Source organism: Callorhinchus milii, unplaced genomic scaffold (assembly GCF_018977255.1).
Source record: "Callorhinchus milii isolate IMCB2004 unplaced genomic scaffold, IMCB_Cmil_1.0 Scaffold5, whole genome shotgun sequence".
NCBI classification, from domain to species: domain Eukaryota; kingdom Metazoa; phylum Chordata; class Chondrichthyes; order Chimaeriformes; family Callorhinchidae; genus Callorhinchus; species Callorhinchus milii.
The window spans coordinates 24,526,250-24,552,287 of record NW_024704746.1 but is presented as its reverse complement, the minus strand read 5'-3'; the positions used below and the strand labels follow the sequence as shown (position 1 = coordinate 24,552,287).

Below are 26,038 nucleotides of genomic sequence, written 5' to 3'. Positions count from 1 at the left end.
AAGGGAGGAAACTGCTTTTGTTGGTTCCATTGGGGCTGAGTCAGCTGCTGATCAGGCTCCGTGCATTATCCATGCCTTGTGCAAAGAGCTGAGTTGGGGCAAGACTAAGAGTATTTGGTTTTGTTGGTACACAGGCATGTTGGTGCTATTTGTTCTGAGTGTACGGGAGAAATGCAATTTCCAGGGTGAATTTATCCAAAAGTATACTCCCCTTAGCATCTTCAAATAAAATTTTATTTTCTGCAAACAGCTTACATTGTTTGAAATAAATATATACAGCATTAAACATTTGTGGAGCAAGATTGACAAGCAGTATAGTACATTCCAGTAGATATTCCTGCAAAAGGGTAGTTCTATAATAGATAAACTGCCTGCCCATCAGAGCATATTGACAGCTCAGTCTCAAAGGCACTGAAAAGCGAGCAAGGTGAGGGATCTTGCACTGGATCCCTTAAAGAAATCCAGCAGTTGTTTCTTTTGAACTCAAACTGCAATGAGTCGTCACCTTTAAGATACATAAACGCTGCTTTAAATTGTTCAAAAAGCAGGATAAACAATTCCTGCCGTGTGCAACTTTAATATTGGTTAGGATGGTGGGAATCTTGTTCAAGATTTTTATCAAACAATGTTCCCACCGGTTAGGTACCCATTTCAGGGAGCAGATTGGGGATAGTGGTCTCCTCCTTTCGTCCTGAAATCTTTAGGCCTGAGGAGACAGCTCTGGGACAATGACTAGATTTTTTCCCCTCTTCCCCCATATAAAATATTGATCTGCCTTTTTACATTTTGTGCAACTTCATAAAATGTGTAAACCTATTATCCCTCAACGCAAAGCTCTGAACCATTTACACACTTATGGTACATTAACTTTCTCCATTTTTCCAAAGCTATACATTAAGGCTGCATATACATATCTTCAGGCACATACATAAACACCAAGCATTTCCCTGAAAGCAAGTGCAACTGTGTCATAACATACTAAGGTTACACCAAAATGTAGTGCTTTTCTGTTCAAATCAGAAGGTAATGTGAAAGGACAGCAATTGTAATCAATGCAATGAATGGTCTTTGTCCTGAAAAATTCTTAGTTATTGAGGCCAAGTGCATTCTATCAGTTTGGCTTTCACATCAACCTGCCCTTTGTTTACACCATACAGTGTTTGGCTACGTCTAGTCTCACATTTAGCCGTGTAATGCACTCAACTTGCTACACAATGCTGCAGAATGGACTGTTCACTCCGTCAGTAACTGCTGCACTTAAGCTTAACACTTAAACTTTTACAACCAAACTTTGCCTCTGACCCATTAAGAATTCAAACAAAACAAGTTGGCAGCAGATTCCATGTTCATTGAGTGGAGAAAGGCCCAGAGGAGGTAGGGCTGCCCACTCCTGTTCAACCTAGTTTTTTCCTTCCTCTTGAGAAATGTTCACCATACTCGCTTCTACCTGTACAGTAACTATTACAAATGGCCTTTTCACATTTCCTTTGAAAGAATCCATGGCACTCTGGAAATGTGCAGATTTACAATAAGGAAATATTTCTGTAAACGTTGTACTTCCCGAATCAACATCCTTTGGCGTTTCATGCAAGTTATGGTGTTCTCAGAAGCAGCAGTTTGTACTTGTAGATTCTATTCTACTGTAGCAGTCATGAATAGGTGCATAGTTAATTTAAGTACCATTTGACCTGCAAAACAGAAATCAAATGCCATTTACTGTCTTGCTGTTTGAACGGTTTAACTTTTTTATCTTAATCCTACATTACTTCAACAAAGATAGTCGAAATTAGTCAGTCAGTCAGTGCCCGCAGGGTTTCACTAACTGCTAGGCTCATACAATTGGTTTGGCAATTGGTCTGTTGCTCATGTGTCAGCACCAGTCATACAACTTGTGCTGACGTATCGTGAAAAGACTGCTTTACTGTGTGGCTCAGGACAAGCTTTCTGTCACTGACTGGCTCATGCTCACTGAACTGCCAGTGGTATTTTTGTTACTTTAATATAATTTCCTTCTGCCCACTATGCTGTGACTTTAATAGTGAACTGGTTAAAAAATGATCTTGCCTCCACCACTGTTAAGATATAAGGTCTATGTCAGCAGAGAAAGAAAACCTGGGAAACAATGGGATTTAAGTCTAACGGCTAGAATTATGCAATAAGTAAATCCGCTTCACTCGGAGGATCAGAGTAGCAGGATGTACATTACTAATCTTAACTACTGAACAAATCAGACAGAATAAAGTTATCCAATCACATGCAGAAACTCCTGCAACATACCTGATAAAGGAACCAGTGTGTAATTCACAAACTATTGTGGTCCTGCAGCCTAGGTCAAAACAACAGTCAGTCAATGACATTGCTGAAATAGTTCAGAACATTACAAATCCATTCATACTGTAAAGTCCTCTCCTGTTACAGTACAGGAACCCACCATTTAAGACTATCCTAATGTTTTTCTCCACATTTGCTTCAAAAAGAGAATGTTTCTAGTAAGAGGAACAGTGTAGTTGGTTACATTGGAAAGTATACAACCAAAAGGTGCCAAAGTAAAAGCATAAACTAGTTACAGTTCCTCAAATTTTATTCAGAACTAAGGTCCATGTAGAGTTGACAATAAATGGCAAAAAACCTGCACTAAATGATAAGTTCTAATATAGAAAGCATGATCTGCGTATGATCATGGCTTTGGCATAGTTGTCCTGCTCGTAAATCACTTGGTAATGGAGATTTGAAGGGGCAATGATTAGATTTAATCTGCTGGAGGAGGAGAAAAGGCACTATTCCAGTATTAACGTGGGAACACATTGCTCGTAACTTCACTCTTTTCTAGGATAATGACATTATTAAAAATTGAAAACAGATCAAACTAAAAATGTGATGTTTTAGAACAGTTTTAGAAGTAAACAACCAACCAACAGAGACTGGAGAACGGCATCACATTACTGATTTCAGTCTTACTTTCTCTTCAGATGTTCCTATCTGTGTCGTGCTCACAGTATCCAGGACCAGCCATTTTTCTGTAATCATTTGTAAATCTTGTCCACTGAGAGGTTCTCTGATTTGAGCTTTCACTTCTAATCGGCCACCAGTAGATTTCCTGCCATCAAAAATCTAAGCAAATGCAAATATGTGGGCGTCGGACACAACCTCAGGAATAACTCACGCACCAGGCTCCGTGACCCTATCACCCCCATCCTTCTCGAGTCCACTGGCTTCCCATCACACAGAGGATACAGTTCAAGATCCTGGTCCTCATCTTCAAAGCTCTCCATGGCCTCGCTCCCTGTGACCTCCCAACCGACCTGCTCGCTCCCTCAGCGGGCTTTGGCCTGCTTCAGGTTCCCCCACTTTGCCCACTCCACCATTGGAAGCTGGGCCTCTGGACCTCCATCCCGCAGTCCCTGCGCCTTGCCCCCTCTCTCTCCTCCTTCAAGACCTTCCTCTTCAACTGCCTTCAGTCACCCTCCTTCCTCCCCCTGCCCTCCCGACCCCCACTTGGGTCTGAAACACTAACTGTCCAGCGCCCTGGGACGTCCTCCCAACATGAAAGGTGCTAAATACATGTAATTTTGTTGTTGAACTGTCCTGCAAATCAATTACCAATCTACCTGCAGAACCACACAGTTCACCCAGGTCTGCAGTGGGGAGAAACGTGCTTCAGACTTTCAGGTGTTCACTGAAATAGTCTTTTCCAGACTAAGCTAGTTTGCTTACAAACTTTAATACAAATTGAAATAAGAATCAAACATGAGGTGAGGGACATTAGTATCAGAAGATACAAAGTGATTCAAATAGAACCTTAAGCAGCAGCTCAATTCTGTAATGAGAAGACAGAAGGGCAAGTATTCTGGATAAGATCAATGGCTTTCATCCTATCCTCTCGACAGTGATCTTACCTCAATGATTTCCCTGACCTCACACTCAGTTTCTAGTTTGTCCAGTTTTAGTTGAGCGGTTCCCACTGGCTTGTCACACCGGAGAAATCCTCTGAAAGAAAGTCAGAAATAGAATTAACAAAGTCCCAAAGGTCCACTGGAAACCTCATAAAGCCCAAACCACAAGCCGCTCGGAATATACTAATAAAGATGTATGAATTGAAGTACTAATTAAATAAATGATTCAAATTACTTGAAATCTCATCTCTTCCCCCCCCCCCCCCCCACCCAGCAATATTGTGTGGGGGTGACTAGACAGTGTCGGCAAGTGTCTTCCCTCTGGGAGGAGGAAGCAGCTCAATGCTGTGACTGAGGGGACGAGTGGCTGAGATGCTGAAGGGCCAATTGGTCCAAACTAATCCGGTGCACGGCCGGTCAGGGGCTCTCCTACTGGTCAGCAATGGAGGAGCATTGCGAGGGCTGATTCGGTCGCTCACCCATTCCTGCTCCTGGGAATCACGTGGGACATAGGGAACTCCTGCTTTCCTGGAGGAAGAGCATCACCGATTTCTCACCATTATTATAAACCTCAATCGCAAACGATTAAAAAGTTCAACACAAACTCCGAACAGAGAAAGTAAAGTATTGCGAGACACTGGACCTCAATGTAAATACACACTAAGTCAATACAGCTTTTCTGTCCTTACCCTTTATGAATTATTTCAAACTTAATTCCTTTGCTCTGAATCACTCGTTTAAAACCTCGATGATTTCTGTTAATATTTAGCTTGAAACTTTGATTATATTCTGGAAGGAAATAACAGAAGGAAAGATTTTTTTTAAAGCATTTATACAGTCAACATATTCTAAACAAATTGCATAAAATATGGCGCTTTACTACAGAACACAGATTCTGCTTTGTTGAGTTAATCAATTGGTGCCTCGGTAAGAGGAACCTTTTAAATGAGGTTTCAATATTTTTTTATGGCAAGGCATTCCATGTTCTAACTTTCTAAATGAAAAAGTTTCTTCTAAACTCTTCCCCCTACCCCACACAGCTCTTCCATTTAATGCTCTCAAGTTACCAAGTTAACAGCAAATCTCATACCTGGACAGTTTGTATTCTTGATTACATTAGTTTTAAATTTTGGGGCTTGCTCCTGTTTAAAAATATAGAAATTATAGTCAATTATTTTTAAAATAAGCACGTTTATAATTTAGTTTCCTTAGAAACAGCTATTTGACAAACTAAAATGATCAGAATAACATTTAACTCAAGAATATACAGTGTTGACAATATATCGCTTTCAGACTGTTTAGATTTTACATAAGTGTGAAGGTACTTACTGAACTAGGATAATGAAATTCAAATTTTACAAAGGCATCAAGGTCATGAGTTGCCACACCTGTATGAAACAGATGAAAAAAAAGACTTTTAGTCTGTAAAGAAATAAAACTCCTCCTCACACAAGTAACAGCCCAGAACGCGATAGGAATTCAACAGTACGTTTTAAATTATATGCATTTATGACCGAATTAAACAAAGATGTTGAATGTGCTGCTGTGTTAATCCAGAATAAAACTATGGGTGACGTTTGTCCATTGTAAGTGCAAGACTCCACATTTAGCAGCTTTACAGTCCTAGATAATCAGCAAGTTTCATTCAATTTTATACTGAAGATTTATTTGATCTAATGGGTCATCAAACAGTGCAGCAATATCACATTGGGCCAGTCACGAGAAGATACCCATTTCAGCCTATTATTCTGGTCTGGATCCAAAGCCAGGTTAGAAAGGAGAACTTCACAAGCCCTTCAGGCTAATATAATAATAATCCTTGCATTTGATATAGCGCTTTTCACGTCGGGAGGACGTCCCAAAGCGCTTCACAGAACACACTGTAAAGTGAATTGACTGTATATTTGTGGGCGAACGCGGCAGCCAATTGCGCACAGCAATGTCCCACAAACAGTCGTAGATTGAAAATGACCAATTTATTATTGTTTTAGGTTTTGGAGGGATTATTATTAGGCTCTGTGTGGAGTAAGGAAACTTGCCCGAGGTTTCGCCCTCTGCCTGGAATTGAACTCAGGTCTCTCACTTGCAAAGCGAGTGCTCTAACCACTGAGCTACAGGACTCCACAATATTCCTTATTACACAGACAATGTGTTTATTAATTATCTTAGATTGGTTATTCCACTCAAATTAGCTTACTGTTAATGTGGAATCTGATATCACCTTACCTGGAGGAGCTGGGAGATTGATTCCTTTTACAATTATGAGAAGCATTTCAGTACTACTGAGATCTGAAAATATCCTACAGAATAAGACAGAATATTATACACAAGGAAATTGCTACCTATTGTTCCTTCCCCATCACAGTTTAAGCAGAAAGATAGCCAACAGAATACTGTACTTTGCTGATTGATCAGATTTCAAAAATACTTCAATTGAAATAGTTGAAGCTTTGATTCTGTACGGGAATACACTCCTCCTCACACAAGTAACATCTCAGAAAGCATGAGATATCTAATCAACCGAATGAGTCAAAATATTGCTGTTGAGTTACAAGAACTTGCAGTTACCTTTAATGCCACAGATATTTATATAAACCTCTAAACCTCCCAGGATTTAATTAGTTGTGAATTCAGAGGTCCTCACCGTACAATTTGAAAGCTTCTCTCCTCAAAATGATGTTTGGGTGGATTCAAACCCTGAGCCTGGGCCAGTTTAAGGATCTCCATATTTTTGCTGCAACTGGCAGCCATCTTCTCAAACCTAGAAGTGTGATCAAAGGCAACATTTTATTATTTTTTAAAAAAACTTACATGTTTCTTCTTGCTCGATGTATAGACAGAAATTTCAATTTTACCCTTGGATAACAAATATTTTGAATATTTCTCTAGAAAATACAAGACAAAAATGATAAATATGATGTGCTGTAAATGGATCAGACGCACTGTGCTTTATACTTACTTTGTTGTCTCCACCACATTCCCAAGATGTGTAAATTGCTTGGAATAGGTCAGACATTTCTAGATTGAAAAGATTTTTAAAAAGTGTAATGTTAAAATGAGGATGATTTTCAGAGCAGAACATTCTTTCATTCTTAGTCAAAGAGAAAAATTAAACCGAAGTTAAATAGAGAAACCAGCTATTGTATTTTAGGACAAAACTAGAAGTCGCTGGGAACACTCAGCAGGTCAGGCAACATCTATGGAGAAAGGAAAGTGAGTCAACTTTTCGGAGCCACAACCTGGTCAAGCTACTGATCTTCACTTCAAATTTCTCCAGATCAACACTGAACTGCGGAGCTTGTGGAGAGAAAGTAGCCTCTGTATTCCTGGGACAATACAGAGTACCCTCAATATCATTTGTTATATACACAGCACTGAGTTTGTCCCAACACATACCTGGTACTGTTCCCTCAGAAGCTTCATAAGGTTTGTGTACACCTCCTCAAAATTAGACGAAACCTTCACATCTTTGTGATACACCATTATAAAGTCATCCTCGTCATCATCTGGGGGCGAAGGAACCTGGAAGGGAACAGCCATACGTTGCATCCACTGCGATCATATATTCTTGGTTATCTCTTTAGAAAATATGAATACTTGTATCTTTGTTCTTAGTAAAGAACAAACAAAACAGCCATTTCCTCATGCACAGCTTCCATCATCAATGCCAGTAACTGTATTTGCCAACAGGATCCACAGCACTACTGGACAGGATGTGCTACTTCTCAACTCCTCGCACTTGGGCTCCACTCCTGCTTTGTTAGGAAAGTCACTGGTTAGTTGACAAACGTTACCCCACATTATCCTTCAATTCTCCCTGACCTTGGAAATATCAATTGGTTTCCCGCTTTTGACGGCCTCAATCATTGGGTCAAAACCCTTGATGGTCCGAAGGAACTGTTTTGCTTGTTCAAGATTCTTCTTCTGTTTAGCCTGAATAGCAGCTTTAATGTACAGCTTCTTCCTATTCTCCAGAAACTCCAACTGTAGCTGGGCTGCAGAGAAAAACGGTAAAACGTACTGACCCTCTGCTTCCTGACTGAACTACAGGCAACTTTATTAACAAAAACCTAGTTTATTTTTTATCGGATAAATCTATGAGTGAGAGAGAGAAAACTTGGGAGACTCTTTCCTCTGATGAGGGATTCTAAACAAAGGGACATGGTCTTCATATTGGAGCTAAATCGGTTAAAAGTGATATCAGAAAACAATTTCCCTACACAGAGCTGAGACAATGCACTGCCGAAATAAAAGTGTGTTTAAAAAGGCAACATTATAGATAAATAAATATTATAGTCATCGGGAATAGCTGGAGAAAAATAATTAAAATTATTTTAAAATTAGGGATTGAAAGATGATTTTAAAGCAAAACAAATAGAGCAGAGACTGAACCGTTTCTTCCAGTTCCTGTGAATGATACAACAACAACTTGCATTTATATTTACATAACGCCCTTCGTGATGGACGAAGTCTCGAAGGCTTGATTGAAACAGCAGCGATTGAAAAAGACTCTGTACCTGTTGAGCTTTGGAGACTGCTGGGTGTAGATGGTGATGACTTTTGTGGTACTGGAGACTTGCCGCCCTGTGCTGCAGGGGATAGGATCAAGCTGGACACTCCCTGCTCTGGAATCCTTGTTGGTTTCTTTGCAATGGGAGGCTGTGCAGGAGCTCCACTCTACAGACAAAAGTGTGGTTAGGACAGATTTTTTTCTGAAAAAGCAATCTCTGATGTAAAACTGCATAAACATCAGAAACTGTTAAGAATCTTCTGTTCAGTGAGAGATCCCCATTTCAATATAGATTTACTGAAGCTTTCACACTGGGGGTACCAGTGAGATCACACATTCGATTTCAAATGTCTGGATACATAGTTTTTACAGATTGATAAATAAATCCTTTGTGAAAGACATATTTATGTAATTTGCATAAAATCAAACTGTAGTACCGATGATAATCAGTCTTGCTTTCCCTTCAGTTTGTTTTGTATTGCTACGCAAGACCTACAGACATTGATAGACTCAAAAACACAAATGATCCCAGGATGTGCTGGATTCATGATTTTCAAGCAGGACTTCAATATTGGTACATAAAATATTCAACAGTTATCTCAGTATTCCTGGCTTAAACGCATAAATAACTTTGTATTTGATATAATGCTTGATGACATCATCCAAACATCTTCAAGTACTTCACAGGATTTTCACTGTGAAGTGCAGTGAGTGTATTTGTAGGTAAACACAGCAGCCAATTTGTGCATTGCAATGTCCCACAAACACACATTAAGCAAATGAACTTTTTTTAAATCTGATTGTTAGCAAGGAAGGACCAGAAAAAACTAGCTTTATGAATGGTGTCGAGGAATCTTTAGCATCCACCTAGACAGGCAGAAGGGCTTTGGATTACTATCACCTCATGTGAAGCACTCCCCAAGCATGGGAGTTGAGTGCCAGTCTAGACTATGTCCTTATAATGTTGACCCATGGCTTGAACTCCCACTGACCTGGAGTCAAGGGGGCTACTAACTCACCCAGACGGCAGAAATCTAGAAGGGAAAGGTCACTCCCACTCCTAAATACTGTCCAGTGAGCATTGCTGGAAGGTTTGTATTTCCCTGTAAAGCTGACAGGCCACAGATTGGTTACAGTACCTCCTCGTCCTCATCCTCCTCAGTCACCTCTGCAGTTGCGAGTTGAGATGCAGCTTCAAGAACTTCTGCAATATCTTGGTTTCCACCTGTGTCTTGCACTCCAGGTATAGGTGGGAATCCTACACAAGCACAACAGCTTTCACTTAATGCAGCTTTGAGATGTGGATGGTAATTACATAACCATCAGAATTAAGATTACACATCCATTTGAAGATTAGCACCAGCGCTGTTGCACAATTCATAGGAAGTTAATCCTCCGTCTCATCTACTCCCAGAACTCTCATTCCCTCCTCACTCGAAACCCACCACTACCTCAAAAGAGTTGGAAGAAACCACTGTGCAAGTCTTTGCACAACATAACATAACATGTAGGAGCAGGAGTAGGCCATTCGGCCCTTCGAGCCTGCCCCGCCATTAAACTAGAACTGTTGATAGAAAGTAACTGAACTTGTTTCACTTAGGACTTAGTTATCATATTAATTGCACTTCAACTTTCAAAACTAGATCACAGAAATAAAGATCCTACCATGACCCCCTATCCCCTTAGTTCATCACTTTATGACCCAAGTACTAGTTAAAGCAATAACAAAGCTTAAATCTTAAGTTCAAGTATCAATTTCAAAATTTCTATTCCAAATCCTATTGATTTTGATGCCAGTATTCAATTTGCAAGCTTTCTTTACACTTTTAAAACATCCGTTTAATACACACTTCTTTAATATCAACTCTGATTGTCAAAATTAGGAGCAATGGAAGAAACATTCACACACTTAACGCCGTGATTAAAATGACAAATGACATTCTGTCCATCTGTGACCAGGGCTCCCTTTGCCTCCTTGACCTCTCTGCTGCTTTCAACTCCATTGTCCACTCTATCCTCATCCACCGCCTTTCCTCTCACCTCAACCTTCACGGCGCTGTCCTTGATTGGTTCAGATCGTACCTCTCACACCGCCTGCACTTCATCTCCACAAACGGCTTCTCCTCTCCTCTAGCCCCCGGACTGTCTTGTGCGGCGTTCCTCAGGGCTCTGTCCTTGGTCCCCTCCTCAATATCTATACGCTCCCCCTTGGTGACATCATCCGTAGACATGAGGTCAATTTCCACATGTATTCAGGTGACACCCAACTCTATCTCTCTGCCTCCACCCTTGACTCCAGGACCCACTGCTGTCCTGACCGAATGTGTGTCAGACATCGAGCCCTGGATGAGAGCTAATTTTCTACACTTGAACGTCAACAAGACCGAGGCTCCTGATTGATTCCCGTCAGCACCTCCTCACCTCAGGCGCTGACAGCATCACCATCCATGGATGCACACTCCACCTCACTAAGCCAGTCCAGAACCTTGGCGTCAAACAATTATATGCCTGATGTGAAGGCAAATATAATTTTGTTGTTATTGTTAATATCATGAGAAACACTGAAGACTTTTCTCGGACTGCTTATTAAATGTAATCTTTAAATAATATAATGCCCTGAGAAAGGTTCACAAGTATAATGCTGAGTATTTTGTTACTGTACTTGAATAATCACTTGCACCAAACTTTCTCAAAATATTTTGCTACACATTTGATTCAAGTGCTCTTGTATTCTGGGGAACACAGTTAACTGGGAACCAGTGGCGTTCCCACTGACTAAAACTGATTGTTTAAAACAAACGACAGCCTGAGGTGAGTACTCGCCTGGTGGGATTGGGAGATCCGCAAAATCCACTTTCCTTCCAGCTTTATGTGCCCTGATGACATCCTGGTATTGCTGAAAGTGATGAAAACCACATAAGATGATCTCACACCTGATTGTGCTTTATCAGCCAGGAAGCCAAGACCTAAACAAGCGCAATATTACACAGAATTCCCATTGAGTACCTTGGCAATTCTCTCGTGCATCCTCGCCTTACGGTCATTCCCGCCAGCTTTAGCCTGAGCTGCTGCAGATTTGTATTTCTCCATGCGTTGCTGCAGGGCCTCCAGTATATCTTTAGGTGGTCTAGGGGGGCCTGAAATCACATGGAAACATCACACAATACTCAAACATTATTCAACCAAGAAATTTAAAATTCTTCAGATTATTAATCAGCTTTGTTAACATATTTAAATTAACAATCCTTGCATTGAAATAGCACCGCATTGGGTTAAAACGTTGCAAAGCACTTCACAACATTTACAGTAAAGTGTAGTGACTATGTATTTTGTGGGCAAACAATGGCAACCAATTTGCACAACCATAACAAAATAACATTACAAATTAAGACACTATGAAAAGTAACTTTTAGTCATATTGCCAGCATCTTAACGTGGAAAGTGAGAACACTGCAATGATTGTTGACCATTCTGGTTTTAATCTACAGTTCACACCATCACCAGAATGCCAACATCTTGTAATGGATTGTGTTTTTTTGTGGGGTGGTGAGGTGGGAAAGAAGAGGGAAACTTCTAAACATGGCAAAACCAAAGGAATTAACGGAATGGTTTAGTCCTGGGTTTATAATGCTACAAAACCACCTCCGGGTTCACGTGACTTTTAATAATAATAATTTTATTATTAAACAATTAACTCACCAGAGGAAATATTAAGATCTCGCAGCTTTATTGCACACACCTCAGAAAGCAACGTTAATTTGCCTGACAGCTAAATATAGGATATTGCTCCACAATGACAGTGCAGAATAGCATGCCAGATAATAGGAATATGTTAAGTAGGAGTAAGAAGCTTGGCAAAGTAGATAAGGAATCAGAGAGTAGAGGAAATGGTAGGAAATTAAAAATGTTATATCTGAATGCGCGAAGCATTCGGAATAAAACTGATGAATTAAAAGCACAGAGAGACACATATGGGTGCAATCTAGTAGCCATCACTGAAACATGGTTACAAGGAGATCTAGGGTGGGAGTTAAATATTCCAGGGTTCTCAGTTTACAGGAAAGATGGGCACTGAGGGAAACGAGGTGAGGGGTGGGGGAGCCCTATTAATTAGGGATAAAATAAAAGCAGTAGAGAGGAAGGATCTGAAATCCGATGACCAGGAGGTCGAGACAATATGGGTGTAAATAAAAAAAGGGCAGAAAATATTAATGGGAGTGGTTTATAGACCCCCAAACAGCGATCATAATATAGCACAGGGTATCAATCAAGAAATCAGTTGAGCATGTAGGAAAGGTAAAGCGATAATAGTGGGTGATTTCAATCTCCACATAGATTGGGAAAACCAAATTGGCAAAAGTAGGTCAGAAGAAGAGTTCATTGAGTGTATGAGAGATAACTTTCTACAGCAGCATTCCGAGGAACCAACCAGGGCACAGGCCATCCTGGACCTTGTTTTGTGTAATGAAACAGAGCGAGTTGGCAGTGTAGGTATTAAGAATCCTCGAGGGCAGAGTGATCACAATATGATTGAATTCTGCATTAAGTTAGAGAGGGATATAGTTAAATCCGAGGCAAGTATTCTGAATTTAAATAGGGCTAATTTTGTAGGTATGAGGAAAGATTTAGGTAAAATAGACTGGAGAATAAGATTAAGAGGTAAAAATGTAGACCAACAGTGGCAAATATTTAAGGATGTAGTGCATAATTCTCAGCGGTCGCATATTCCCTTGCGGAATAAGAGTACCACAGGGAAAGCAATTCATCCGTGGCTAACTAGAGCAGTTAGGGAAAGCATCAAATTAAAAGAAAAGGCTTATAAAACTGCCAAGAAAAGCAGCAAATCTGAAGATTGGGAGAGTTTTAGAAACCAACAAAATAAAACTAAAAAACTCATTAAGAGCGAGAAAAAGGAGTATGAGGGTAAGCTCGCTAGGAACATTAAGTCTGGTTGTAAAAGTTTTTACAAATACATTAAGAAGAAGACTAGTGAGGGTAAATGTAGGTCCACTTCAGTCAGAGATAGGAGAAGTTGTAATGGGGGATAAGGACATGGCAGAGTCCCTAAATGGGTACTTTGCATCTGTCTTCACCCTGGAAGACACAAAAAGTCTGCCAACAATAGAGATGCACCAAGGGATAAGGACAGGGAGCAACTTAGGGAAATTTTCATGAGTAGAGAATTGGTGCAAGGAAACTGTTAGCACTAAAAAGTGACAAATCCCCTGGTCCGGATTCCAGGGTTTTAAAAGAGGAGCTTATGAGATAGTGGAGGCCTTGTGTCTGATCTTCCAAAATTCCTTGGATTCTGGAACAGTCCCCATGGATTGGAAGATCGCAAATGTCACACCACTATTTAAAAAAGGTGGAAAGGAAAAGATGGGGAACTATAGGCAGTTAGTCTCACATCAGTGATAGGAAAATTTTAGAATCATTGATTAAGGATGTGGTAGTGCGGTATTTAGGGCACAATATAATTAGGCCAAGTCAACATGGCTTTACAAAAGGGAAGTCATGTTTGACAAATCTCATAGAGTTTTTTGAGGATATTTCCAGTAAACTAGATAAGGGTGAATCAGTGGATGTGGTCTATTTGGACTTCCAGAAGGCATTCGATAAGGTGCCGCATAAAAGGTTAGTCCAAAAGATAAGGGCCCATGGAATTGGGGGAGCATATTAACGTGGATTGGGGAATGGTTAACGGGTAGGAAACAAAGAGTAGGGATAAACGGGTCCTTTTCAGATTGGCGGGATGTGACTAGTGGAGTGCCACAAGGATCAGTCCTTGGGCCTCAGCTATTTACCATCTACATCAACGATCTAGATGAGGACATCAAAGTTAATATATCTAAATTCGCGGATGACACAAAACTAGGAGGAAGTGTCAACACAGAGGACGACATTAAAAAAATGCAGCGAGACATAGATAGGTTAGGTGATTGGGCAGGTAGGTGGCAGATGAAGTATAATGTAGGGAAGTGCGAAGTCATCCACCGGAGCAAAAACAGTAGAGCGGGTTATTTTTTAGAAGGGGAGAGATTGGAATGTGTTAGCGTCCAGAGGGACTTGGGTGTCCTTGTACACCAATCACAGAAAGTTAGTCTGCAGGTGCAGCAGCAATTAGGAAGGCGAACGGTATGTTAGCATTCATTATGAAAGGATTAGAGTATAAGAGTAGGGAAGTCTTGCTGCAACTGTATTGGGCCCTGGTGAGACCACACCTGGAATACTGTGTGCAGTTTTGGTCTCCTTATTTAAGGAAGGATGTACTTGAGGGGGATGCAGCGTAGATTTACTAGGTTAGTACCAGGGATGAAGGGGATGAGTTACGAGGATAGGCTGACCAATTTGGGCCTATATTCTCTAGAATATAGAAGAATTAGAGGGGATCTTATACAAACCTATAAGATCATCAAAGGGCATAGAGTAGATAGTGGGAGATTGTTTCCCCCGGTTGGAGAAACTAAAACCAGGGGTCACAACCTTAAAATCAGAGGCCAGGCCTTTCGCACTGAGTTGAAGAAGAACTTCTTCACTCAAAGGGCAGTGAATGTATGGAACTCACTACCCCAAAGGGCTGTTGACGCTCAGTCCTTGAACATATTCAAGACTGAGATAGATAGATTTCTTATTGCAAAGGGGATTAAGGGATATGGGGATAAGGCAGTGTCAAGTTATTAGCTGGAGTTAGATTAGAAGATCAGCCATGATTGAATGGCGGGGCAGGCTCGAAGGGCCGAATGGCCAACTCCTGCTCCTACATGTTATGTTATGTTACAACAGATCAATGATTTTTTTAAAAATGGAGCACCTTACCCTTTCTTCACCATTTAACATCTTAATCTGGATAATATTCTTTGAAAATAAAGAACAAAAATTTTACATCCAGAAAACCATAGGATTTAGAAGCAAGAAAATTAAACTTTCATACTATTGTGAACGTACTGTGTAACTGAATAAACAGTGGACATGGTGCCATGAATCCCAGTAAGACCACAGATCTGCTGCACATTAAACATTGGTTGAAGTGTTTATTTTTCTGTTTTACTAAAGAAAACAGACAACAACACTGAAGTTCTGCTTTCAGTTAACAGCTGGACATTTCCTACCAGATTCTACAGGAGTTTTGGGTTCAGCTGTAGACGGTTGTTGCTGTACAGGAAAAGCAGTGACTACACTGGGAAGAGCAGGTGATTTTTCATGGACTGCAGCGTCTATCAAAACAAATATGAAACTGTTACTTACAGATAATAACACAGTATTAAAAAAAAGCTATGCAACAGCGTATAAATATGCAGTGATCTAACTGTATTGACTTTAAAAGCACAGGCATTCATTTTCCATCTGACTAACTGCAGTATACAGAGTTAATAAATAGGACCCCATCCACAATAACAAACCCTGTGACATCAGTTGTCTGCAAGGTGGGGGTGGTGGGGGGAAAGCTGTACTCTGTGAGCGGCTAATCTCAACCAGTGTTTGTTTCAATAACACGTACTGTCTTACCCATTTAATGCTGCCTTGTTCTAGGCGCTCAGCCCTATAATTGTGACTCGAGCAATATACATTAGAATCCATTAAAATCTACAGCACAGAAACAGTCCATTCGGCCCAACTGGTCTATGCCGTGTTTTGTTCCACATGAGCCCCTCCTGCCTTTCCTCAACTAACCTTCAAGCATCACCTTCTATTCCTTTCTCCCTCATGTACCTCTCCAGCTTCCCCTTAAATACACCTACGCTACTTGGCTGAACAACTTCTTGCGGTAGCATATTCCACATTCCCACTACTCTCTGTGTGAAGAAATTTCTTCTAACTTCCCTATTTGATGTATTTGTCACTATTTTATAGTGATGGCCCCTGGTTTTGGTCTCCCCACAGGTGAAAACATCTTCCCTATGTAACCCATCAAAACCTTTCATCATTTTAAAGATCTCTATCACAACTTTATTGCTCACATTATATTTGACAAACCCACTCAGAACCTATGAGCAATGTGAATATGAGGAAAATGCCCATCAAATGCAAAAACACACACAAAAAATGTAAAAAAGAACAAAGGAAGATAATTGCTCATAACCCATACTATTTGGAATCTGAATAATTGCTGACCACGTTGTGTAAATTGGATACGGTGATGTCCTCCATAGGGACAGGACTCTATAGTTGAGAGGAAGACGATCAGTGCTGGTGATGAAGAAGAGCATCGCTGCACTGATTATTTTTTTTCTTTTTGCCAATGATACTTTGGCAATTCTACCATCGTGAATATAACTGCAGGAATCCAAAACTGCATCAGGCTGGTTAAAAATGCAACCCGTGACTGAAGGATGTTGAAGCCCTTAATGAACGGAAATGATATTTCAGTTTATACCAAAATGAAAGCTGTTTATTTGGGTGTAAAGCCAGTACAGATCACGGCTTCAATTATGTTTGAAAAAAGATTCACTGAGCACAATTCCTCATGTGATGTTTGTATTTCATGGTGAGTGTTTTGATCCTCTGAGTGGCAAACAGTCCCTCCCAAAGACTCAAAGTTTGGGGTCATTAAAGCTTTGATGTAATTAGTATAGACAGTGTACAGGAGCAGAGCAATAGCAAGTGTATTCATGGGATAATTCGTTACGCCAATCATATTAACTCAATGTGTTTGTAGGTTTAAAATATTTTAAACTTGGAGTCCTGTAGCTCAGTGGTTGGAGCACTCGACTCACAAGTGAGAGACCTGGGTTCAAACCCGACAGGGCAAAACCTTGGGCAAGTTTCCTTACTCCACACGCCTGATAATAATCCCTCAAGAAAAAAAATAACAAATTGGCCACTTCAATCCACGACTGTTTGGGGCACTGCTTTGCGCAATTGGCTGCCATGTTTTGCCCACAAATAAACAGTGAATTCACTTTACAGTATATTCTGTGAAGCGCTATATCAAATGCAAGGATTATTGAAGGATTATTATTTTAAGGCCTAAGATTATACATCTGCATTTTATTCTGCTACATCTTTTATTGCAAAAGGGTTAGAATACAAGAGTAGAGAAGTCTTGCTGCAACTGTATAGGGCTTTGGTGAGACCGCACCTAGAGTATTGGGTGCAGTTTTGGTCTCCTTATTTAAGAAACGACATACTCGCCTTAGAGGGGGAGCAGCATAGATTCACTAGGTTGGTTCCTGGGCTGAGGATGTTGACCTATGAGGATAGGTTGAGTAAACTGGGCCTATAATTCTCTAGAATATAGAAGAATTAGGGGTGATCTTACAGAAACATATTAAATTTGTACGGGGCTTAACAGAGCAGACAATGTGAAACTGTTTCCCCTGGTTGAGGAATCTATAACTAGAGATCACAGTCTTAAGATTAAGGGTCAGCCTTTCCGAACAGAATCGAGGAAACATTTCTTCACTCAGAGGGTAGTGAATTTATGGAATTCTCAACCCAAGAGGCTGTGGATGCTCAGTCCTTGAACATACTCAAGACCGAGATTGATAGATTTCTAAAGGATCGAGGGATTAAGGGATATGGGGATAAGGCGGGCAGATGGAGTTAGGTTAGAAGATCAGTCATGATTTTACTGAATGGCGGGGCAGGCTTGAGGAGCCGAATGGCCTACTCCTGCTCCTAATTCCTATGTTCCTAAGAATGCAAAATATAAAAGCAAACAATCTAGAAAATGACAAATGAACAGACTTTTACCTGGTGATGGTGGCAGATTACGAAGATCCACAGGTTCTCCACTGTTCAAAGCCATGATTACCGAATCAAACTTCTACAGAAACACAAAAAACAAATATTACCCAGAACTGAACACTTTTTATCATATAAATTTAAATTATCCATCACAAGCCCTACCCCATCTTCTGAAGGCTCAAATTCATACTGAGATAAAGTAGAAATTTGCTTTTCTTTCACACGAGTCAGCCAAGACATCGATTGCTGACAACTATAGGGGACTAAGCAGCTAAGACCAATCCTATTTCTCCCAATCAATAATAGCAATCAGAAGCAGGAGCCTTCGCTAATGTTCCCTTTTCTTGCCAAATAGGCTAAACACTAGTCTCCCCCCCCCCCACCCCACCACCAAATACACTGGTCTCTGAATACCAACAATCCGTATTGTTACTCACAACTTTATTGCTCACATTATATTTGACAAACCCACTCAGAAAAGTGGAGAAGACAGGTTTGCAGGGTTATGGGGAGAAACCTGGTGAGTGGGGTTAATAAAAGTCAGTTACTCTGTCAAAGAGTCGGCACAGACTCGATGGTCCGAATGGCCTCCTTCTGTGCCGTAACATTCTATGATTCTATGAAATATGAGCAATGTGAATATGAGGAAAATGTCCAGCAGCCACCAATTATTCTCCATTGACTCAAAATATTGAAAGCCCAAACTGTGATTGGAAATGCTTCTTCAACCATTAATTCAAATTCTACAAGTTCATTCAAATGTGCAAGTTCCGCCCACAAAATATAGCCAATTCACTTTATAGTATATTCTGTGAAGCGCTTTGAGACATTTGGATGATGTGATAAGGATTATTATTATTATTACAACACATCTGTACAATTCAGTAAAAGAAAGAAGTCTAGCTACATTCTTACTTTGCTAGTTTTCATGAATTCCTTAGCCTTTTCAATGTCTCCCCGTTGCTTTGCTTTCAATGCAGCCAATCTGTACTCCTTCTGTCTTCCAGTCAATAATGCCGTTGTATCATTAGTTTCTGCAAAAGGGTTACAAAGCTCAAAACAACTATGTACAGAGAGAATTCACAGTACAGTAATAAGACTAACTCAAGCCTGAGGTTTATTGATGAGACTTATTTGATGTAGTTCCCACTTGTGTATCACGTCAGTATGCTGGAGCAGTCAGGTGTGGATTTGTACTAGTTCCTCCCAGAGTGACTCCCGAATCTCAATAGCTCCTTTGGGAACAGTGCTGGATTGGGGGCAAGATACTGTTAGATAGAGGAGGAAATTGCTGTGGATTCAGCCGGGAGGGGAGATATACTTGATATTTGTATTCTTATAATAGAGGCAAAAACAGTGAGGATTATTCAAAATACAACTGAATCCATGGTAGGGTTCAATATTCTACTGGGATAATAATAATAATCCTTGCATTTGATATAGCGCTTTTCACTTCTTCGCGACATCCCAAAGCGCTTCACAGAATATACTGTAAAGTGAATTGACTGTATATTTGTGGGCGAACGCGGCAGTCAATTGCGCACAGCAATGTCCCACAAACAGTCGTGGATTGAAAATGACCAATTTATTATTGTTTTTGGTTTTGGAGGGATTATTATTAGGTGTGTGGAGTAAGGAAACTTGCCCGAGGTTTCGCCCTGACCTGCTGGGGATTGAACTCAGGTCTCTCGCTTGCAAGGCGAGTGCTCTAACCACTGAGCTACAGGACTCCAGGGATGAGCTTGAGTAGCTGAGCATCAGCTAACGTCTTTTTAAGAACAATGTTCAGGATTTTAAATCTGTTTTTCCTAAACAGTAACAATTTTACTGTACCTTCTGCCCCTCTGTTAAAGTTTACAAATAGAAGGTTTAAATGTGCACATATTATATTAAACATAAATCAGCACCAGGTTAGAAAACTATCAATATGGGAAATGTCAGCACTTAAATAATAACAAGAATAGGACATCTGACCAGACTGAGATAAGATAATAGTCCTCACCCCCCAAATACAGATCTACATAAGATCATAAAACACAACCCTCTCCCGGGAGTGTGAACACAGAACAATCTGCTCGGGAGTGGACACTGATCAATGAACTTGAAAGTTCTGCAGGTTTACATCAGATATTGCATTTTGTAAACGGTACCTGAGAGAGCATGAACTGCTCGATTATCATTCGTCCTCCACTGAGCAGAGCTGATCGATTCTGTCAGAACTCTAGTTGGTTCAGATGATGAAGAGACAAGAGGTAATATAACCTCCACAGGTAACACAGAGGTATTTGATTTAGGGGCAGGTACAGGTGCCTCAACCACTACTGTTGGTAAATCCTGATGATCTTTGGCCATTCCTTCTGTTGTACTCTCATCTTCCAGCCTCTCCACGTTGTCAGCCTTAGGGGCGGCAGCACTGATTTTACCAACAGCCACTGGGGGTGGAAGCTCAGCTTCATTTATCGTTTTACCTTTCTTTACAGAAGTCAACATAGTCTCTAATGTCTATTAAATAGAGTGAAATAGGAAAGAATTAGGTTGTGTTTGAAATGCTCGCACAACAACTCACATTTCCATAAAACTGCTGTCACAATTTTATCTATGACGGCTCCAAAAACAGATAAGGAAACAGAACTTGAGAGAAAATAGAAGTGACCCCAGCACATTCTCAGCCGAAGCTAATTTTAGCAACAAGATTAAATATTGGGCATTTAGAGCGCTCACCAACAATCACAAAAAGAAAATGGAAGAGTTAATTCTTTCAAACACAGATTAGATTGTTTTCTTTTCTGGAAATAACATGGTGGGATACAGGACACAGGTAGTTTGGGACATATGTGCATGCGACCGCTAGGAAGGTAGAAGATAGATAGTCTTTTTTCATATAACGTTTCTTATGTTGTTATGTAAAATGAGCCTTGAAAGTCACTTAATCACTTTTGTTTATTCTTGTTCAAACTCTTTGATGGAATTTGGAGAGAGAATACCAGTCATTGATAGTTTGGTCCTGTCACTAAATCATGGCCACAGATGGTGGTAATGCCAGAGAAGACCTGAGATTCCAACTTAGCTTCATGGCTTATAGACCAGGTGGAGAGGAGGGATGGTGGCTAACAGGACAGAAATTACTTGAAATAGATTGAACGTTTTTACCTTCAGACCTCGCTCGTATCTTCGTGTTTTCGATGTTTCTCCAGCCTCCTTTGCTTTAGATATTGCAGCCTTATACATCTGTATTCTCTCTTCCACAGTGCCTTGCACACCACTGGTAGCCTCAGCAACTATAATCAGCTTGGGAAAAGAATGTGAACTTCCATGAACTGATTTCATTTTTCAGTTTCCATTTAATAAAACATATATACAAAGGTATTTATTCTTAGCTTTTGAAAAGATAATACATCCATTTTCAATGAATATTTAGCCATCTATGCCTTGTAAATACTTTTACTATGAAATAATTATTATCACATTCCACAAGATTCTGAACAAAAGCATTCAACCCACCACTGCATAAAATAGATCAAAATTAAGTTCTAATTACTTCATGAGTGAAATGTTCACTCACTGAGCACCAATAACTTAGTAACAGGCAGTTTCAGTGTGATCTAAATATAACCCAGCTAAATGACCTAACGTCAGTGACTGTGAGTAGATTTACTCAGTACTCTGGTGGAACATTTTATCCATGACATAATAACTGTCTAACATGGAAGTTTGCTTTTGAAATTCCATTGACACTGGAGGCTTTATTCCCTGATAATCTTGGCTTCACACGTCACACTGTGTAAACCTTGGCTTGAACTAGTTGAAGAACAACTGTTCCAACATCATCTCTCCACTGCTGGAAACAAAGAACCAAACAGAGTGGCTTATCTACTGCTGCTAGACTAACCCTCCAGCCTGAGGACAAACCTCTGTAAAAATCTCATCAATGTCTTCAAAAGCGACTAACGAAACCCATTATTAGTATTTCATAATTGTTGATGTGTAAAAAACATTGATTTAGTTATTTATATTTTTAAACATATTTGTTTGTGATGTAGTTATGAACTGTGCACATTTCAGCTGCCTGTGGTACTTGGTTGACAGACTTCTGGACTTTGGTTGGATAGATTGATGAGGTTAAAGTGGAGTAGAATTGGTATCTTTGACATATATAGTACTTAGGGATTCTGTTTTTGGTGGTTGGGTCAAACATTTAAATTTTCAGGGTTTAGTTTTAGTAGTTTTTGTAATTTTTTTTTAAAAATTAGGTTTTTCAGGGCTTTCACTTACTCACAATGAGTTTCAAATGTATCTGTGCCACACAGAGGGAAGGGGAGTGAGGGGCTCTCTCCTCTGACAAACACATAATTGGATAATTATAAAAATTGCTTTCTTTGTTTGTATGAGGGGCATTTTAAATCAAAAATCAGAAGCCCTAACAAGTACTCTATCTGTAACACATTTACCAAGATATTCAAACAAGATTAAACAATGTCTTGTTTTTCTGTTAGCGACTTCCTCTTTCGCCTTTGAACCTGTAAAACAATGTACCATGTCTGGAAAGTTTGCAAATCCAAGAACCACAACACAACCCTTTGGCAATGAAACGTTTCCCTTTACAACGTGAAACAACTTAAGCACACTTTACCATCCTCGAGTGTTTATCCTTAAGATGAAACTGCTTGCATTTTGAAGGAATGTACTTAATAGTATACAATAAAACTCTGTTAAACCCACAAGTTTCGCCATTCATTTTAAACTAGTATTAAATCACACTCCCACCCCTCCAGAATGCTGTACCAGGTCGGAATGCACTGTACTGAGAAATTGCAACAACAACTTGCATTTATATAATGTCCTTTACGTGGGGTAGCGTCTCAGAACCCTGAAAGAGAAGACCTAACACTGCCAACACCAGCTCTGCTATCAAAGGGGTAAATGGGCAGCAAGGCAACCTGCTCCCAGGCCCCTCATCCTCAGTGACTGTGCTGTGAGCTCTGCAAGTTAAAATAATAACAGCTCTACATAAAATAATAACCTTCCCACAAACAACATGGACAGTTTACCTGTGGCTGAGAGACAGGAGCTGATGGCTGGTTTAGCGGCTCCACAAACGGTGTTTTTGTAGGTTTTTCCTCCTCCTCATCTTCTTCTCCAACCATTTCCACCAACTCTGCCTTAATGGCAAAGACACGACTCAGAATTCAGGCACTATGTAAACTGTTATACTTAGCACAACAAGCAATCTGCTGCAAAATACTATTTGCTTTTCAGAAACAAAGCACCCTGAATTAGTTCATAGAGTGAACTTGATGCACACAAAGCTGGGGTGGAGGAAAGACAACTCAAATCACGGTTAAAGAGGTATGTCTTGAGTGGGCCTTGAACAAGAGAAGAGAGGAGGGAAGAGAGGGAGTCAGGCAGAGAGAATCTGGGCTGGAGTTCCACCTGTAATATTCTGTGGCAATACTCAATTGATCTCATTGGGCCCTCGGATGGTTTACTATGAAGTTTTCAGTATTTAATTTAATTTTATCTGGAGCCAGGAGAAAGTATGCCCTACTAGTCTGACTCACCAAGAGCTCCTCATCATTTTCTAGATCATCATCATCATCTTCAGTTTCGTCCAAGTCTTTCATACAATTCTCTGCCATTTGTTCAATATGCTCCATTGGCAAAGGGGCTGTGGATAAATGCCATAAAGATCACAGACGTTAGACGATAACAAACAGAGTTTGACAAAGATATTTAACACAATAATATCATTATGCCCCAGCTGTGCCTGTCACATGCTGGAAAAACAACTTCTAGCAACCAATACCACACAGGCCAGCGCTGGAGCTAGTCTCAGGTACAGTCTGCAGTTATAGTGCTGTTATTTGCATTATTTATTATCTGTGCTTGCCTTATGGCATTTCACGTTGTGCATTAAACAAAATGTGGACACTTTAGTGTTCGGCTGCAGATGATTTCTCATAAACTTGCTATTTATTACTCAAGTGAAAATCACATCAAGTCAAAATGCACTGACGACTACCGAAGAATAAAAGGTAAAATTACTCCTGAATCAAAACCATACAGGAACAAGGAAATCATTTCAAGACTGCAGCCCAAGCTTGGGCCTTAGACATCTACTGTAAATTGCAACCAAAAGCAGAGAGAGAAAGCAAACCGACTCAGATATTAACCTTTTCCTTTTGGCTGTTGTTTAGTGACCGACTTCTTTCCCGTTAGTGCAGCTAATTCTGCTTCCAAATCTCCATCGTCACACTCTCCTTCTATATCTAACATCATATCTTCAGAGGAAACGTCCATGAACAGACCCAACTGAACCGGTAAAGAGAGGAGAAACAGTCTTTAGTGATGATAATAATCCTTGCATTTTACATAGCGCCTCATCACGTTGTTCGGACGTCTCGAACCGCTTCACAGTGTATATTGTGAAGTGGAATTTTGTATCGCAGTTCAATAAGATTCCGACATGAACGCCTTACCTACAGTGACTAACTAAACTACCTGGTTACTGAGTGAGTTACAGTCGGCACCACAAGTGGGAGCTCACTGCTATCTGTCAGAATTTGCCCTTATGAGACGAACCCTCCCGGAGGCCCAGTGCTGGCGATGGCGGTTCGGTGCCTTCCTAATGCCAATGGCACGAACCTCGGGAAGTTGATCGATACCTATATTGATCGTCTCAGAACCACAAGTGGTTCTCACTGACCGCGTTTCTCAATAAACCATCGCGGAAAACGCTTCTTCACACAACAAACCGGAAAACCAAAGCAGATGTCACCTGCGGCTCCTAAACCGCAGCATAAACTTGTCATTACCTCGTGCTCACGGCAAACCTCAACAGGACCACAACTGCCCCCTCCCCGCGGCCCACACCGGCCCACACCGGCCCCGCGGCCCACACCGGCCCACACCGGCCCCGCGGCCCACACCGGCTCTGCTGATCTCTGATCATAGACATTTCCTCCCCCCCTCTCCCCCCCCCTCCCCTCCCCCTCCCCCCCCCTCCTGTCCCCCCCCTCCCTCTCCCCTCCCCTGTCCCCCCCTCTCCTGTCCCCCCTCTCCCCTCCCCTGTCCCCCCCTCTCCCCCCCCTGTCCCCCCTCCCTCTCCCCTCCCTCTCCCCTCTCGTGCCCCCCCCTCCCCTGTCCCCCCCCCCTCCTGTCCCCCCCTCCCTCTCCCCCCCCCCCCGGCCTCACCTGTTTGGCGGCCGCTGCCCCCCGGCCTTTGGCGGCCTTGGCTTTGGGTTTCTGGCCAAACATCTTCTGCTGTTTCCCCTTCAACAGCGGCCCCGCTCTCCCCTCTCCTCTCCCCCCGGGGGGGGCCCGGGGCCCGGCAGCGCCGCGGGGGGAAGGGGGAAGTGATTGAAACAGCCCCCGGGGGGGGGGGGGGGGCGGCGGCTACTGTTTACTTCACACACAGCCCCCGGGGGGGGGGTCGCGGATAAGGAACTTCCCCGCGCGCCCCCACCACCGCCCTCCCGCCAACCAGGAGCGGATCAGCCGGAGATGCACAGGGACACCCGGAGCCCGGAGCCCGGCAGGTGGCGCTGCCGCTGGCGCTGAGGCTGTCAAACCGCGAGGGGCCGCCGTCTGTCTCCTCTACAGCGGGAGGGAGGGGCTGTGGGGAGGGGGGAGGGGCTGTGGGGAGGGGGAGGGCTGTGGGGAGGGGGAGGGGCTGTGGGGAAGGGGCTGTGGGGAGGGGCTGTGGGGAGGGGAGGGGCTGTGGGGATGGGGAGGGGCTGTGGGGAAGGGGCTGTGGGGATGGGGAGGGGCTGTGGGGAGGGGCTGTGGGGAGGGGGGAGGGGCTGTGGGGATAGGGGAGGGGCTGTGGGGAAGGGGCTGTGGGGAGGGGGGAGGGGCTGTAGGGAGGGGGGAGGGGCTGTAGGGAGGGGGGAGGGGCAGTGGGGAGGGGCTGTAGGGAGGGGGGAGGGGCTGTAGGGAGGGGAAGGGGCAG

At 41.8% G+C, this 26,038-nt stretch overlaps 1 protein-coding gene across 2 annotated transcripts; it reads right to left on the bottom strand.

Moving 5' to 3' along the window:
• Positions 1–201: 201 nt before the first annotated feature.
• Positions 202–25,413, bottom strand: cc2d1b (coiled-coil and C2 domain containing 1B). 2 transcript variants are annotated; one of them, XM_042334818.1, is made up of 25 exons: positions 25,282–25,413; positions 24,261–24,399; positions 23,649–23,755; positions 23,139–23,249; positions 21,241–21,378; positions 20,241–20,592; positions 19,006–19,124; positions 18,097–18,169; positions 15,513–15,617; positions 11,410–11,540; positions 11,227–11,299; positions 9,543–9,661; positions 8,411–8,570; positions 7,716–7,888; positions 7,290–7,415; positions 6,853–6,911; positions 6,538–6,654; positions 6,120–6,193; positions 5,223–5,281; positions 4,984–5,035; positions 4,583–4,682; positions 3,897–3,987; positions 2,959–3,111; positions 2,278–2,326; positions 202–1,688 (listed from the first exon to the last, which is right to left on the bottom strand). In XM_042334818.1, the coding sequence occupies exons 1-24, from the start codon at positions 25,342–25,344 to the stop codon at positions 2,309–2,311; spliced, it is 2,712 nt and encodes a 903-aa protein (XP_042190752.1). In that variant the 5' UTR covers positions 25,345–25,413; the 3' UTR covers positions 202–1,688; positions 2,278–2,308. The 2 variants fall into 2 exon arrangements, with proteins under 2 accessions (XP_042190752.1, XP_042190753.1); XM_042334819.1 differs by lacking the exon at positions 25,282–25,413 and adding an exon at positions 24,903–24,952.
• Between the last annotated feature and the right edge of the window lie 625 nt (positions 25,414–26,038).